A 15,676-nucleotide genomic window follows, 5' to 3' on the forward strand; every position below is an offset into this window, starting at 1 on the left:
ATGAACTTTAAATAAATTATGATTAATGTCAAAGCAGCAGTCAGAGCACAGCCTGAGTGGCTCTGTCCCTGTAATGACCCTGTTTTACCAACTGGTGCTGCCTCAGAGGGGAGAACAGTGCCAGGGAGCTGCAGTGGGTTTGCCTGCTGGACAGAGGGAGCTGCTGGAGGAGCAGCCCTGACCTCGTGCCCAGCTCCCAGGCAGATGTTGGGGGTGAAATGCAAGGAGAGAGCAGGGCCCTGAGGGCAGCACAGAAAGGAGGCAGCCAGACCCTCCCTGCAGGAGCTGTTAAATGTGGGCTCTGTTCGCTGCAGCCCCTCAGTGCAATGGAGGTTTTGTCTCTCCTTCTTTCCCCACTGCTTTTAATCCAAACTTGTGGCTTGTCCATGCAGCCACGTTCTCCTCAAGAGCAGAGAAGCATTTGTGACAGTCAGGGAGCTGGCACAGGGACAGGCTGGCTCCAGGGGGTGGGCAGGAGTGTCACCCCGCCCCAGAAACTTCTTCAAGGAGGAGCTGAACAGAGCCCAGGGAACAAACCCAATGTTCCTGCAGCAGCACAATGGGAAAGGAAAACCCCATTAGAGCCTCCTGTCCCTACCCAGGAGTTACAGAGCACAGAACAGATTTTTGCTCTTTATCATCCTACTTGGGGGTGATAAATTCACCCAAATAGTCACTATATCAATTCAACTTCTCTGTGTAGGTAAGGGATGTGCTTCATCCTGTCCATCGCCATGGACTGAACCAGATGATCCTTAAGGTCCCGTCCAACCATTCTGGAATTCTGTGATCACACCAATATTCACAACATTTTCCTGACTGAGAGTCCAGTTTGTCAATAAAAATAAGAACAAGGAACAGGGCTGGAGCTGCAGAGAAAAACCTAAACCACCTGACTGAAGGACCCACAAACAACTCCAAAGCCTGAAGGAGCCTCAAGAGGGTTATTAACGTTTAAACTCCAGGGTTTCTAAGTGATGGCTACATGTTCAGAATTTCGACTAGATTTAAAAAAAAAAAAAAAGGGTTATTTGAAACAAAAAAGAAAATCAAACTATTCCAAAATGAAATTGTCAAAAAGATACATTTTGTCCTCCTTGCCAGTTGAAACGAGCTACAGATCCATGGATGGGTTTGGAATACCTGAGTGCCCTTTACAGTAGTGAAATTCATTGTGAGAAGATTTGATCCTTTCAACTGTGAACTTAGAGGAAAACAGAGTCTCAGGCCTTGCTGTCTGTGTGAGATTCCAAACTGTTCACATCAGGAACAGAAAATGTGCCAGCAGTTCACCAGCTCAGCAAAACACCCGTGTGACAGTGACACCTTTGAAGCCACGGTGCTGGCTGGACAAGCAGAGATGGCATTTCCAGCCTGGGTGGGGCTGCACAGTGAGAATTATTCCTTTTTAACTGTGCTGTGAATGCAGAGTGGAGCAGAACATTTTCTGCCAAGGATATTATTAACAAGGTCTAGTTTTAACCCAATCAACCCAGGACATTTATATGCAAGACACTGACCTTCTTTGGTGGCAAGACGTGAGGAGTCTGTGTGGGATGGAGTGTTGTAGACCAGCAGTGAGCTACCTGCAAGGCAAAGAAAGGGAGTTAGAGCAGTCTGGGCACAGGGAGCCATCAGGGCAGGTAGGAAATGCTGTTAAAGGCATGAAAAAAGAAGCTAATCTTGCTGTTAATTAGGCACATATTTTCTGTGAAACTCATCTAAAAGCTTGGTAGCTGCAGGGCACACGTGCTGCTGTTTCCTCACTTGTCTCCTTCACTGAGTGCCTTGATGTCCCCTATTGAAAACTGATCCTAAGGGGTGAGGTTGTACAGGTAGAGGATCTGTCCCAGAACAGCCTCCAGAAATGCCTGTGGCACAGTTTCTGTGACAGGATAAGGAAGAAACTTTTCTCTCTCTGGCTGTGATAGAGAAATTTTCTGTTTGAGGAACAGGCAGGAGAAAAGACACAAATTGCACTGTCAGGACCTTTTTGGCCATTTTTAGAGTGTCACATGCTTGGTTTGGGGTCAGCAGCTGCACAGCTCTCACTGGGATTCCAACATCTCCCTGCTCTGGGGAATTTGGGAGCAGCTCCCTTTCTTCAGAGAGGCTGTTCCATCCAGCCCCACGTGACACACAAGTGCAGCACAAAAAGAACCTGTTGGAAGGGTCTCTGTTTCGCACCGTCTGTGGGGGAAATGTTCCTTTCTAAGCATTTCCTTCTGGTTCTCCTGTAAACTCTCCTGGAAATGGAGGAGGAGATCCTGGGAGTCCAGGGAAGCCAGCATGAAATGCCCATTTCATGGCTGTCTGGTTAAGTGTGCTCACATCACCCGTGGGCTCACCCTCCTGCAGCTCTTGGAGCAGCTGCTGCTGGGGCAGTGACAGCCCTGACAGGGCACAGGGTCCTGTGTGTCCTGAGGCTGTGGCTGGAGCAGCACCAATGCTGCCCTGAGTGCTTTCACACTCTGAGATCCCCTCCATGAAGGGGATCCTGCCCTGAGCATCCCCAGCGCCCCAGCAGGGCAGGAACCCCTCTCAGCAGCTGAGCAGCCTTGGGGCTGAGCCCTGCACGTTCCTCTGGTGCACAGGGTCCCAGCTGCCCCTCAGTGCTCTCAGAGTGTCTGTCCTGTGACAGCTGAGGTTTGGGCAGGTCCCTGACAGATTTGAGAGCCTTTGCAGGTGCTGGATGCTGCTGGCCTTGTGCTGCAGCGCATTTCTGTCCCGCCCAAGGCAAACAAAGCCGGAGGCTGCACAAGCCAGCAGCACACGCAGGCGGGAGGTGCTGGGAAACAAAGCTGCTCGCAGGGAGGGGAGGAGGGATGGTACCACATGCTGCAAGTCGGGGGATGCTTCCAGAGACCAGGATGGATGGTGAACGAGGAGGTAAAGAGTTCAGAGGGATCCCAAGGGCACCCTGGCTCTGAAAGCTGCCAATGGCCAAAGGGATTGGCTGGAATATTTAGAGAGATTAGCTGCTGGAGGAATTGAAACAACTCTGTCCACGTAACTCATGTTTTCATCGGATGGTTTCTGGCTTTGGCATTTCTTTCTTGAATATCTGTGGGGAAACTCCTGTCCACCACTCTCTCCTTTTCAGGTTATTTAAAGCAATCCTGAGTGCAACGCCCAGCCCAGCTTCCCCCTGCCAGACAGGGAAGTGCTGGGGAATTCAGAAACGTGGTTTTCTATGACTAAATGGGCTGCAAATGAGTGGCTGGGGCGGTGGGGGTGGGGTGATGAATAGCACTGAGCGAGCAGGATCAACCTACAGCTACTTTAGGGTAAAAAATGCAGCCCAAGCCACTGGAAAGGACCGGCGCCTCCCCCGGTTTAATTGCTCAAAGTTCTCACCTTTGCCCGGCAGTCTGAGGTTTCTGGTGGGAACACCACAGAGAGGGAAATGTGTTTCCTATTAAGGGTTTCAATGGAGGAGGGAAAGGGAGAAAGGCAGAGACCCAGATCAGGACAGAGGGAAGCAGACAGACAGACAGACACAAGCCAGGCTGCTCCTCCCTCTCTCCTTCGAGGGCAGAGCTTTGGGTGATGAATTTTCATTTTTGTTCCATTCCCCTCCCTGGGTGAGGGACACGAAGGATGGATCAGGTCTCTGGTATGGTTAATGCAGTGAGGGCTGTTCTCCCATAATTAATGTTTAAACACGCTCTTTTATGGCGCCCCCCACTCTTCCCTTTCTTTTATTTCCCTTGCATTCATTACAAAAAGATGGAGAAGGACTGAAAAGCAGGAGAGGTTTTTCCCATAAACCCTTCCCTCCCACGAGGCAGCTCATCCTTCAGAGGGACAGGAATATCTTGGTTCCACAGTCTCAGGTTTATTTAATTTGAGAGTCTTTTTTACCCTCGCCTTCCCCGGGCCCTGCATGGCTCCTGCTGGAAGCCAGGTCCTGCTGCACTTGGCAGGATGGTTTTGCTGGGCATTAACACATGGCTCAAAAACCACTGAACAGTTTTCTACTTCTCACCACAGCCTCATTCTTTCCCTTTCAGGCTCTTCCCCTTTGTGCCACCACCAGGGAGGGAAAGGATGGAGGTGGCAGCTCAGCTTCTTTTGATCTTCACCCAAACACAGCATGGATGCATCCAAAACTCCCTTCCCCTGCCCAACAGCTGGCTGGAGAGGATTCACCAGGCAGAATGTGCTGCAGAAAGATCAGTCTGGAGCCCCAAAGTGTGTGGGGATGAGCAAAAGGAAGGCAAATCAAGGCATGGCTTGATGATTTTGGAGAGGGAACTAAAAGGAACATGCACAGAAAGATGATTGTTTGAGGGGGTGGGCAGGGAGTTCCCTGAAAGATCCACTGGGGTGTTTTGGGAAGCTCCAAAGGATGGAGAGTGCTGCAGGACTGGGCTCTGCACTCTGAAATCTCCTGAGGATCACAGAGGCTCTGGAATTCCTGCCAGCTTCCATGGCTTGTGGCCACAGGAAACAACTGCACCATTCTGAGCCAGGCCTAAAGGTGCTGTGGGATGAGTTTGGGTTACTCTTGACTGCATTACACAGCTCACCTTGAACCTTCCACTGCTAAAACTGAGACTGAGCTTTTGTTGAGGTCATGCAGATGTTGCTGGTTTATTTTTTCAGTCTGGACTCAGATGTGCCAAAATAATGTATTTCATAGGCAGCTTTAAGGAAGGTTTCACCCTGATTAGGAGTGTAAAATGCTGAGAACCTTCTGGGAAAGCTCATTTTCAGGGGGTCTCCTTGTCGGGTGAGGAAACAACTCAGAAAGTTCAGATGATCTTTGTTTCTTGGAAAACAAACCCCAAAGCTGAGGTTTCATAAATCATCACATATCCAGCTTAACATCCCGAGACCACAAACACCTTTAGAGAGCCTGGGCAGAGGCAATCCAGCCTGTAGGTCTGCACTGCCCCCAAATCCTCCTGTGCTGGTGGCCATCACCTCTTCCCTACTCTAAGCAGGGAATGTCTGTGGGACAAACACCATTCCAAAAGGAGAAAACTTGTGAAAATGAAAGCCCAAACCCCCATGGCACTGAGCTACAGGTTCAGCACTGAACATCCACTGGAAGCTGGTCTGGAAAAGCCATCAGCTCCTCTGGAAGGGGTTTCTGCATGAGGGAGACACTCAGCACTGCCCAGAGCAGCCTGTCCTCGGGCTGGGAGCAGCTGCAGGGAAGCTGGAATGCTCTGCCCAGCTCCAGCAGCCAGGAGCTGCTCTGAGGAGCACATCTGGGATCAGCACACACACATCCATCATCCTAAAGTGGCATGGACTGGCACTGAATTCCCTGTGAAACAGGAGTGAGCAGTCTGCCTGAGTCCAGCAAAGTTCCTCGGGTTTTGCAGTAGCTTAAAGCACAGAAATCACTGCAGGCACTGCCCTGGCAGGACAGGATGTTCTGATGATCATTATTGCAGCAGCACTTAAATATTGCAGCTGCAGCAGGGCTGCAGTGCTGGGCACGGCCAGCACAACCCCTGCTCCACAGACACCATCCTGTGGTAGGTGAGGAATGCCATGGCTGACTCTCACAATTAAAAGGCAAATCTTAAGTAAGTATATGCTAAGAGAAGTTTTATAGATGTATAGTTATGTTTTACTCCCCTTGCCTTGTTACCAGGGGGTGGTCTGGATTTGGGACATTTGGGAGGGTTGACTTGTTGATATGGCTACAGCTGACCTCCAATGTGTAAGAAAGTGATCTCCTCAAGATGTCAGCAAGTGATCCCCACCACTGGACAGTGAAGAAGGAGTTGATGGACAAGATTTTGGGAGGGGCTAAAGGGTTAAAATCTGGACCATCCATTGTATGGATGAGCACATGGTGAAAAATCCTCTGCTCCTGGCACGGTAATATTTTCGCTATTCAGTCTTCTGTTGTATTTTTTTATAAGGTTTTAATAAACCTTCTAAACTTTTGGAAGTGAGTATCATTCCTCACAATCCCAATGGAGGGGCCCAGAGAGAAGGCAGGATGGCTGGTGCCACCTTACAGACAGCAAAACCTCCTCATTTCAGGTGTTTAAAGGCAAGGTGTGACCCAGGGACTGCTGTCCTGAATGTCAGCGTGCCCTGGTGCTGCCTTGCTGGCCATGGAGACCAGTGTGACCAGGCCTCAGTATCCAAGGGATCAAGCAGGAAGCTGCTCCTGAGCAAATGAGCAGCAGCAGATGGTAAAAGTGGCCACTGAACCCAGGCTTTGGGGCTCGTGCCATGAGATCAACCATGCAATTCCCCTGATGCTGCCTTTGGTCAGCCCAAACAACGGGACACAAACACTGGGATGATCCTGGAGATGCACCTGGAGAATTCCACTCCTCTGCCAAGCTTTCCAAATCCAACCTGCTCGTATGCTTTGAACCCATCCAACTCCATCTCTCTGACAATTCTCAAACCTTATCAATAACACAACTCAAGTGTCTCACTTGGGTGTTTATCTTGTGGGAATTGAGAAGTGTTTCTGGTTCCAAAGTGCCCGATTTCCCCAGCCCCAGGCAGCAGGTTTGGCCTGCACAGAACTGCCTTCCCATTTCCCAGGAAACTGTCTAATTCCACAGGCAGTCCTTGAAAGCTTCCTGTGGACTAGCAGCTCTTTTCTGATGAAACAGAATTAAATTTGCCAATGATTTTGGATGGGAAATTATTTTATTGTCCAGTCACAAGGAACAACTGTTCAAATCCAACAGTTTGGTTTTTTTGTTGTGAATCATTTCCTTGGCTCGACTTCTCAAGAAAAATAAAGGTGGGGCTTCCAGAGGCACCCATCTGTGATCTAACTTCTGTGCCACTGGAATCTGTGAAACTCCCACTGATTTTAGGCAGGGAGAGATCAACTTTGAAGAAACACCCTAAATTCTGTATCTGCTTCACTGGCTAGAGGAGACATCTTCAGCTGCCTTTTCATCACGATTGGATTTTCTAGTGGAGAAAATATACTTTGGCCTTTCTCTCCCTTGCCCTTCCACCTTGATTTATGGCACCTTCTCCTGATTTTTGAGTGTTTGAATAATGATACCCCTATAAAAGCTGTTTCACTGGGAAAAACAGCAGAGCATGTGGGGCCCAGCTCCAGTTCTCTGCCTCATCAGAGCACCATTACCCTCAGCACACTTCTGTGAGGAAAGGAAATGCTTTTAGCTCCATTTACAAGTGAAGAGAAGACATTTGGAAGCTGTGGGTGTGATCATGATTGCACAGAAGTCTTGGAAAAGCTGAAATCTAAGACTCCCAGCATCAGGTGCATGTGCCATCCCTAAGGTGATCATTCCTGTTTGGGTGCTGGGATAACACTTTTCCAGACTGCTCACAGCTCCTGGGTTTGGGGCTTAATAGAGCAAAAAGGGGGATTGGATCCATCCCATACTCAAGTGTGGTGCAGAAAGGAGCAATAAAGAGCTTCCATAACCTTTTTCTCACAGTCCTGGGTCATTTGCACAACATCTGTGCCAGCACATTAACATATGGGGAATCACTCTTGGGTTTTGAACTCTCTCCAACAAACCTGGGCCTGCAGGAGCACAGGAAAGCTCCAGCCCTGGCCAGTTGTGGGTCCTGTTCCTGGGGAGGGCACAGCCCTCTGACTGCAGAGCTATGGAATTGTTTGCCTGAGACAAATCAGTTAATGTCAGGCTTAATCTCCATGGCAAATTTGTGCATTTTTATCACATAGCCACAGATGTTGTTATCTGTAAGACTTATCTAATCTCCTCCAGAGCCCTGCTCAGTTCTTCACCTCCCTGATAGCACCAGTAGCTCCATCTGTGTTCATCTTGTTCATCTGAACTTTCCAAGCCCATTTTACTCCCTGCTTCTCTGCTTGCTCTCTCTGCTTGCCTTTCTCTGCTCATTTCCTGTCCCTTGCTGCAGGAGGAGCCCTGGGAGTTCACACCGGGGCAGGGGCTGGGATGGGCAGGGCAATACTCACTTTCCCTGAGGTAACTGAGGTGAGACAGCAGAACTTCTGTGTTGTAGGGGGAGGTGGTGCGCAGGAAGTCGTCCTTGTTCATTTTGCAGAGCTCCTTGCCGTCCATGTTCTGGAAGATGGTGGTGTCGATCTCCATCAAGCCGTACTCCTTGATTGCCCACTCCAGCCACTGGCGCACATGCTCCTGGGTCCAGAGGGTGGGATCTGCCAGGGGAGAACACAGGATGGGCACACACACACCTGCAGAGTCCCTGCAGCCCTGCCACAGCACCAGACACTGTTTCACAGGCAGAGATATTGAATTTACTGACCCCCTTTGCCAGGGTGAGCAGGCACCGTGCTGGAGCAGGGCTCAGCATGGACAGCCTGGCCTGGTCACTGCTGCCTTCCCCACCTGCCCAAAGCTCCCTCCTCTGCTTGGGAACAGCCCCAGTGACATTGGACTCTTTCTGTCTGGAAAAAGCTTCCCGAAGGAAGCTGAGCCCTTTGAGAGGGAGTTCCTGTCCCAGTGTGGCTCTGCAAGGCTGGGCAGGGACATCAGGGCTGTGCGAGTCCCACCAGGGGTATTAGGGAGCCCACAGCTGGCAGGAGAAACCCTGAGCATGGGGTGTTCATGGTCAGCAAAGGGACTCAGAAAGTCAAATAAAAATAAAAAGTTAAAATAAAATGAAATGAAATCAAATTTTAAAAAATAAAATGAAAACCAAAAATAAAATCAAATAATAAAAAACAAAAATAAAAAATAAAATGAAACCCAAAATAAATAAAATGAAATAAAATAAAATAAAATAAAATAAAAATAAATAATGAAATAAACCCCTAAATTAAATTCAATTAAATTAAAATAAATTAAATTTTAAAAATAAAAAAAATGAAATAAAACCAAAATAAACTAAAATAATAAAATACAATAAAATAAAAATAAAAAATAAAAGAAAACCAAAATAAAATAAAATAAAATAAAATAAAATAAAATAAAATAGTGTGGCTAGAACAGAGCAGCTTGCCCTGGGTGTGAGTGGGAGTTGTTCACCCCAGGCAGGAGCACAGTCCTGCCTCCCTGTCCCTGTAAGGCAGCCAGCTGTGCGAGGGCCGGTGCATTTTGTGCTGTCTGGGCGTCCCCGAGTGCCAGCAGAGCTCCAGCTGTGGGATCGTTATTGCTGCTGCTGACGTAGGAGCTGCTCCAGCCCGGCTGGAGCTCAGCCCCGTGGAGATGAGTGGTTAAAAACAGCAATCAGCCTTTGAATTCTGCAAAGGGCATTAGATCAGAGGGCCCAGCAAGAGCTGGTGCCACAGTGCTTGACAGCCATTTTCAGAGCATATCAGCATTCTCAGATGTTTCCTGTGCTGCTGCTGCTCCCCACGGATCGGTTTCCAAGCTGGAGCTGCACACTCATGTTGTGCTGCAGCTGCACAGGATTGCAGAGGAGTTCAAACTCTGGAGATGTCTGATGTGTCATTAACAGCTGGCCCAGCTCTGAGACAGACCTCAGACACTCAGATCCCAGGGAGCTGAGAACATGGAACAGGAACATGCCCAGGGCTCTGGGGGTGCTCTGGGCAGAACAAGAAATGCCTGTGCCTGGATTTAGGGGGTGTGAAGCAACGCCTCAGCCCAGGGCTGGACACTGGGTGCCCAGACTGAGGACAGCCCTGGGCACAAAAGGTCAGGAGGTGCCACACCTGGCATTCCTGGGCACCTGAGCCCTGCAATAACAGCACCAAGCAGAGAACTGAGACCCAGGGAACCGAAATGTAACTGAGACCTTTCCCCACTGAATCCCCAGAAAACCTGGGCTGCTGAAAGCTGAATTCAGAACAAGGAATTTACAACCCCACACCTTTGCAAGTCTGCTCTAAGAGCGACAGATGGATTTCCTTCAGGTTTTGGCAATAGTTAATTGAAATTCTGCTTTCTAAGCAGTGGCCAAATGCTGCAAATTTTACAATGCAAGTATTCAAGGGAGGATTCTTTTTTTTTTTCATTGAAAGACTTATTTGTCTTGAGTTTTGAAAACAGCCTAACATCCAGAGGGCATAGTGAATTTGTGGCCTCCCTTTAAACACTGTAAAAGACATTGAATGGTGTCTGAAAATCTGCCTTCTTGAAACATGGCTTTGAGCTCGTTATTACTACTATTGTAAGCCTAATGTGACATTATTCTTGCTTATCTTCGCCTTAATGCGCTATAAATCTCCATTCTGGATTAAATTAAAATATCCAAATGCCTTTCTTGGATGACTTGGCCTCCTCTCCTGCAGCCAGAGATCTGGGATGATGTTCATTATTGTCTTCCAAAGTCTGGTAAATCTCTACTCTTTCACAAGGATCTCAAGGGTTTGATTTGTGAATGGTCATAAGGGGGGGAAAAGTCCTTTTCTTCACTTTCCTTCAAAGAGGAGATTCCAAATTTTCTCTTCCACTGGGGGCACTGAAAGTAATTTCCCCTATTTCAACAATGCTAAACTTCAGCTCACCCTTGGTTTTTTTAAACATACAGGAAAAGTACTGCCCCTGGAACATCTTTAATTAATTAATAATTAAACTGGGACTGGTTGTTGCCAGCTGCACCTTTCCAGGCAGGGTGACACTGGGCACATCTGTGCTGATGTCCCCAAGCAGCTCAGCCAGTCCCTCAAACGTCAGCCTGAATGGGATTTAGAGGTTTGCCATCAGTCTTTTATTGGCTTCTCCTCACTGCATTCAGTTCAAGCCTTTCCTTTTCATCCTAAATGGCAAACAAATGCTTGGGAACTGTCATCTGCTCGTGGTCAAGCCACGCTCAGAGAAAGGAGCTGAATTCCACGAGTGCATTTCCTCCTGCCAGCACTGTCTGCCTGCCCTCCTGCCCTGCTGAAAGCCTCAGAGCTGGGCCACTTCTGGGATGTCACTGGGCCAGCACTTGGCTCCTTTGCAGGAAAGTTCCTGGCCCTGGCTGTTTATAAACTTCAGAGGGAAACTGCTCCTCACTCCAGGTTCAGGCTTCCCCCCACAGCAGCTCTCACCCCTGAGTGTCCAAATGCATCCAGAGCATCCTGCCAGCTCCAGGCAGCAGATGTGGATACCAAACACAAACAAAGCTGGACAGGAATGTTTCTGTGTGACAATTTTTGGAAGGATAACACAGTTCCTGCAAAATAGAATTTTTCTGGGTTTCTACATCTAACAAAAGAAAAAATGGAAACAAAATAGCTCATTTTGAATCAATCAGTGTGACTTGAAAGTGCAGCTGGATCCTGAGAGCACCAGGGGAGTTATAACTTGGGCCCACTTCATTCCTCTTTGATCATCCCCTGTGTGTCCCAGGAAGCAGATTCTCCTGTAACACATGACAGGAGATGGATTTGGTTCAGCACACCAAAACAAAACTTCATTCCGGGGGAAAAAAAAATTAAAAGAAAATGAAAAGAAAAAGCACCAGAAAAGAAATGCTGCCTATCCTGATTCAGATCATGCACCGGGACATGGGAATTCCCTCTAGCCAGAAACTCTGATATTTTCCTTACTTTTTGCATGGTTTGTAAGAGAGAAAATTCCTCAGGGAGCGGATAAACAAACCAAACAAAAATCTCCTGCAGGCAGAGCAGGGAGAGCTGCCCCAGCGGATGGCAGTACCTGCAGGGACGATGACCCTCCTCTCGTTGGTGGTCATGTTGGGGGGAGGCCCGTTCTTCTCATCCATGTAGGTGCTGTAGCTCATGGGGCTGGACTCGCTCCCTGCTCCCACCAGCTTGCCACACTTGCTCACGCTGCAGTCCACGGGGGACTCCCTGCAAGGCAAAGCAAAGCTGGGTCAGCATCAGAGCCCCTCCATCCCTGCACACAGGAGGGGCTGCCCACGGGGGGACACTCAGCTGGCCCTCTCCCTTATGGAGAGGCCATTCCTGACCTGGTACTGGGTGTCATAAGGGGGCTGTGGGGCACACAGGGATCTCTGATAATGCAGCTGGAGCCTCCAAGGGAATGACTCCAGACAAGGCAATGTCTGCAGCGGCTCTGAAATACCAACACTCCCAAACCAGGTAAGGAGCCAGTGCCCAGGACAGCAGTCTGTGGGTTACACCCCACTCCCTCATGCCTGGATGCTCAATGCACTCCAACAGTTCTCCAGGCAAGGTTGGCAGTTCCTGTGTTCCACCCTTTGTGGTGCTAAAACACCCCTCGGGCTGTTCCACCCTTTGTGGTGCTAAAACACCCTGGTGCTGCAGTGGAGCCTGGCAATGGCACACAGGTGCTCTGCCCACCTGCCCTGAGGTGTTTCTGCAGAGCCCACAGGGACACAGGAACAGCCCTTTCATTAACAAAGAACCCAGACCACCCACCCAAAGGGACAGGGCTGTCCCCAGAGAACACCCAATGGCAGCACAGTCCTATCCAGGGCTGAATGGGATGGAGCTTGTCTGTTCTTGGAGCCTCCAGAGCTGCAGGAGCATTTGGATAACACTCAGGGACAGGGTGGGATTGCTGGGTGTCCTGTGCAAGGACAGGAGTTGGACTCAGTGGGTCCCTTCCAACACAGCCTGTTCAATTATTCTATTGTTCAATTATTCTATTATTCTGTTATTCTATTATTCTCTGACTAATAGTGCCACAGCTCACTACCTGCTGAGGAAATCTGGGAATCTTGGATGCCCCAGGCATGAGTCAGGAACTTCAGGCCCCAGTATGGGTGTGAAAAGGGCTCCAGTTTAACTCCTGAGGTCCTAGGGTGATGAAGAGGGGACATCCAGCAGCTCAGGTAGCACCATGCCAAGGCCTGGCCTACTGCAGAGCCTTGGGAAGACTCTGGGAGAACTGCCAGTCTCCAAAGCCCAAGAGGGAGCAGGGATTGTGCTTTTCTCCTGCTGCAGGAGCAGCTCCTGCCTTTCATCCCTTCAAAGCCCAGCCCCAAGCCTGCCAGGCACACACAGCACATCCCACCTCGAGGGGATTCCAGGGAAGGGCACATTGTCCTCACCTTCCCAAGGGGGGAATTAGTGCACATCCTCTGCACAGAGCAAGCCCAGGCGTTAATCCCAGAGCCATTTCCAGGGCAGTTTAGGCCATGCTTTAATCCCAGAGCTGTCCTTCTCCTCTGGCAGAAGCCAAGAGCTTCTGGAGGGACCCATTCCCTGCAGGGTAAGCACGGTGACAGTGCACAAATCCCACCCTCTGAGCTCAGCTGGCAAGAGGTCCAAGCAGGACACTAAACAAATTTGTCTCTTAACCTGAGCTGGGGGGGAGGGAGCAGTGCCTGAAATTCAGTTATCATGGCTGGGAGATAAATGCTCCACCGAGATATTCCAAGGCAGACGGTAATTTTTTCCTCATGTCTGACGAAGGGAATGTTGCTGGAAAATGGAAATAAGATGTATAACTTACACATGTTCGAATTTAAGGGTTTACTAGTTCGCCTACTGTTTTTCCAGGCAGGGAACCAAAATCCGCCTTCAGAGAGGCAACTGCTGAAGGCTCCATGTCCCCGGGGCAGCCGGGGAGGCTGAGGAGCTGCGAGGACACGAGGACACGAGGACATGGGGCTTTCACAGGTGAATCAGCAGTGCTGGGTCCCTGGGGCACTGCCCCTGCCAGGTGGGCAAGTGGTGTCTGGCAGGGAACGGCCCCGGGGCAGCAGAGGGGAGCTGAGGGGGCACAGAGCTGAGAGGGCACAGAGCTGAGTGGGCACAGAGCTGAGACCTGCTGGGCACAGAGCTGAGTGGGCACAGAGCTGAGTGGGCACAGAGCAGAGACCTGCTGGGCACAGAGCTGAGAGGGCACAGAGCTGAGTGGGCACAGAGCTGAGACCTGCTGGGCACAGAGCTGAGTGGGCACAGAGCTGAGTGGGCACAGAGCAGAGACCTGCTGGGCACAGAGCTGAGAGGGCACAGAGCTGAATGGGCACAGAGCTGAGAGGGCACAGAGCTGAATGGGCACAGAGCTGAGACCTGCTGGGCACAGAGCTGAGACCTGCTGGGCACAGAGCTGAGTGGGCACAGAGCTGAGGGGGCACAGAGCTGAGGGGGCACAGAGCTGAGACCTGCTGGGCACAGAGCTGAGAGGGCACAGAGCTGAGTGGGCACAGAGCTGAGTGGGCACAGAGCTGAGGGCTTGGGCACAGAGCTGAGGGGGCACAGAGCTGAGTGGGCACAGAGCTGAGACCTGCTGGGCACAGAGCTGAGTGGGCACAGAGCTGAGTAGGCACAGAGCTGAGACCTGCTGGGCACAGAGCTGAGTGCATGGGCACAGAGCTGAGTGCTGAGTGCTGCTGGGCACAGAGCTGAGTGCTTGGGCACAGAGCTGAGACCTGCTGGGCACAGAGCTGAGACCTGCTGGGCACAGAGCTGAGTGCTGAGTGCTGCTGGGCACAGAGCTGAGTGCTGAGTGCTTGGGCACAGAGCTGAGTGCTGCTGGGTATGGAGCTGAGTCCTTCGGCACAAAGCTGACTCCTGCTGGGCACAGAGCTGAGTGCTTGGGCACAGAGCTGAGTGCTGAGTGCTGCTGGGCACAAAGCTGAGTGCTGCTGGGCACAGAGCTGAGTGCTGAGTGCTGCTGGGCATGGCCTGGGCTGGGGAGGCCCAGGGAGGTATCTGAGATCCAGGTGTGACAGTGTGATCCAGGAGTGACAGCATGGTCTGGGTATGACAGAGTCATCCAGGTGTGACCCTGCTCCAGGTGTGACACTGTGAGCCAGGTGTGACACGATGATCCGGGTGTGATGATCCAGGTGTGACACCATGCTCAGGGGTGTGACCCTGTGCTCCCGGGGCTCATACTGTCCTCCAGCATGTCACATTGTCCTCCAGGGTGTGACAGCATGATTCAGGAGTGACAGACTTATCTAGGAGTGACAGAGTTATCCAGGTGTGACAGAGTGGTGTGACAGGTGTGATCCAGGAGTGACAAAGTGATCCAGATGTGACAGCGTGATCCAGGAGTGACAGAGTTATCCAGGTGTGACAGAGTTATCCAGGTGTGACAGAGTGGTCCAGGTGTGACAGAGTGATCCAGGAGTGACAGAGTGATCCAGGTGTGACAGTGTGATCCAGGAGTGACAGTGTGATCCAGGTGTGACACTGTGATCCAGGAGTGACACTGTGATCCAGGAGTGACAGAGTGGTCCAGGTGTGACAGTGTGATCCAGGAGTGACAGTGTGATCCAGGTGTGACAGTGTGATCCAGGTGTGACAGAGTGGTCCAGGTGTGACACTGTGATCCAGGTGTGACAGTGTGATCCAGGTGTGACAGTGGGATCCAGGTGTGACAGAGTGGTCCAGGTGTGACAGTGTGATCCAGGTGTGACAGTGTCATCCAGGTGTGACAGAGTGATCCAGGAGTGACAGAGTGATCCAGGTGTGACAGAGTTATCCAGGTGTGACAGAGTGGTCCAGGTGTGACAGAGTGGTCCAGGTGTGACAGTGTGATCCAGGAGTGACAGTGTCATCCAGGTGTGACAGTGATCCAGGAGTGACAGAGTGATCCAGGTGTGACAGTGTGATCCAGGTGTGACTGTGATCCAGGATTGACAGTGTGATCCAGGTGTGACACTGTGATCCAGGTGTGACAGAGTGGTCCAGGTGTGACAGTGTGATCCAGGAGTGACAGTGTGATCCAGGTGTGACAGAGTTATCCAGGTGTGACAGAGTGATCCAGGAGTGACAGAGTGATCCAGGAGTGACAGTGTGATCCAGGTGTGACACTGTGATCCAGGTGTGACAGTGTGATCCAGGAGTGACAGAGTGATCCAGGTGTGACAGTGTGATCCAGGAGTGACAGAGTGATCC

At 50.5% G+C, this 15,676-nt stretch overlaps 1 protein-coding gene across 2 annotated transcripts in view; it reads right to left on the minus strand.

The window, feature by feature from the left end:
- The window catches only part of FLI1 (Fli-1 proto-oncogene, ETS transcription factor), a 93,474-nt gene that overhangs the window by 18,690 nt on the left and 59,108 nt on the right, over positions 1–15,676 (minus strand). For both annotated transcript variants that reach the window (XM_077189964.1, XM_054647360.2), the window contains 3 exons: positions 11,532–11,686; positions 7,916–8,119; positions 1,521–1,586 (listed from right to left, as the gene is read on the minus strand). In XM_077189964.1, the coding sequence (XP_077046079.1) occupies positions 1,521–1,586; positions 7,916–8,119; positions 11,532–11,686 (425 nt within the window). The remainder of the gene's footprint in view (positions 1–1,520; positions 1,587–7,915; positions 8,120–11,531; positions 11,687–15,676) is intronic.

Source organism: Agelaius phoeniceus, chromosome 23, assembly GCF_051311805.1.
Source record: "Agelaius phoeniceus isolate bAgePho1 chromosome 23, bAgePho1.hap1, whole genome shotgun sequence".
In the NCBI taxonomy this organism is placed as follows: domain Eukaryota; kingdom Metazoa; phylum Chordata; class Aves; order Passeriformes; family Icteridae; genus Agelaius; species Agelaius phoeniceus.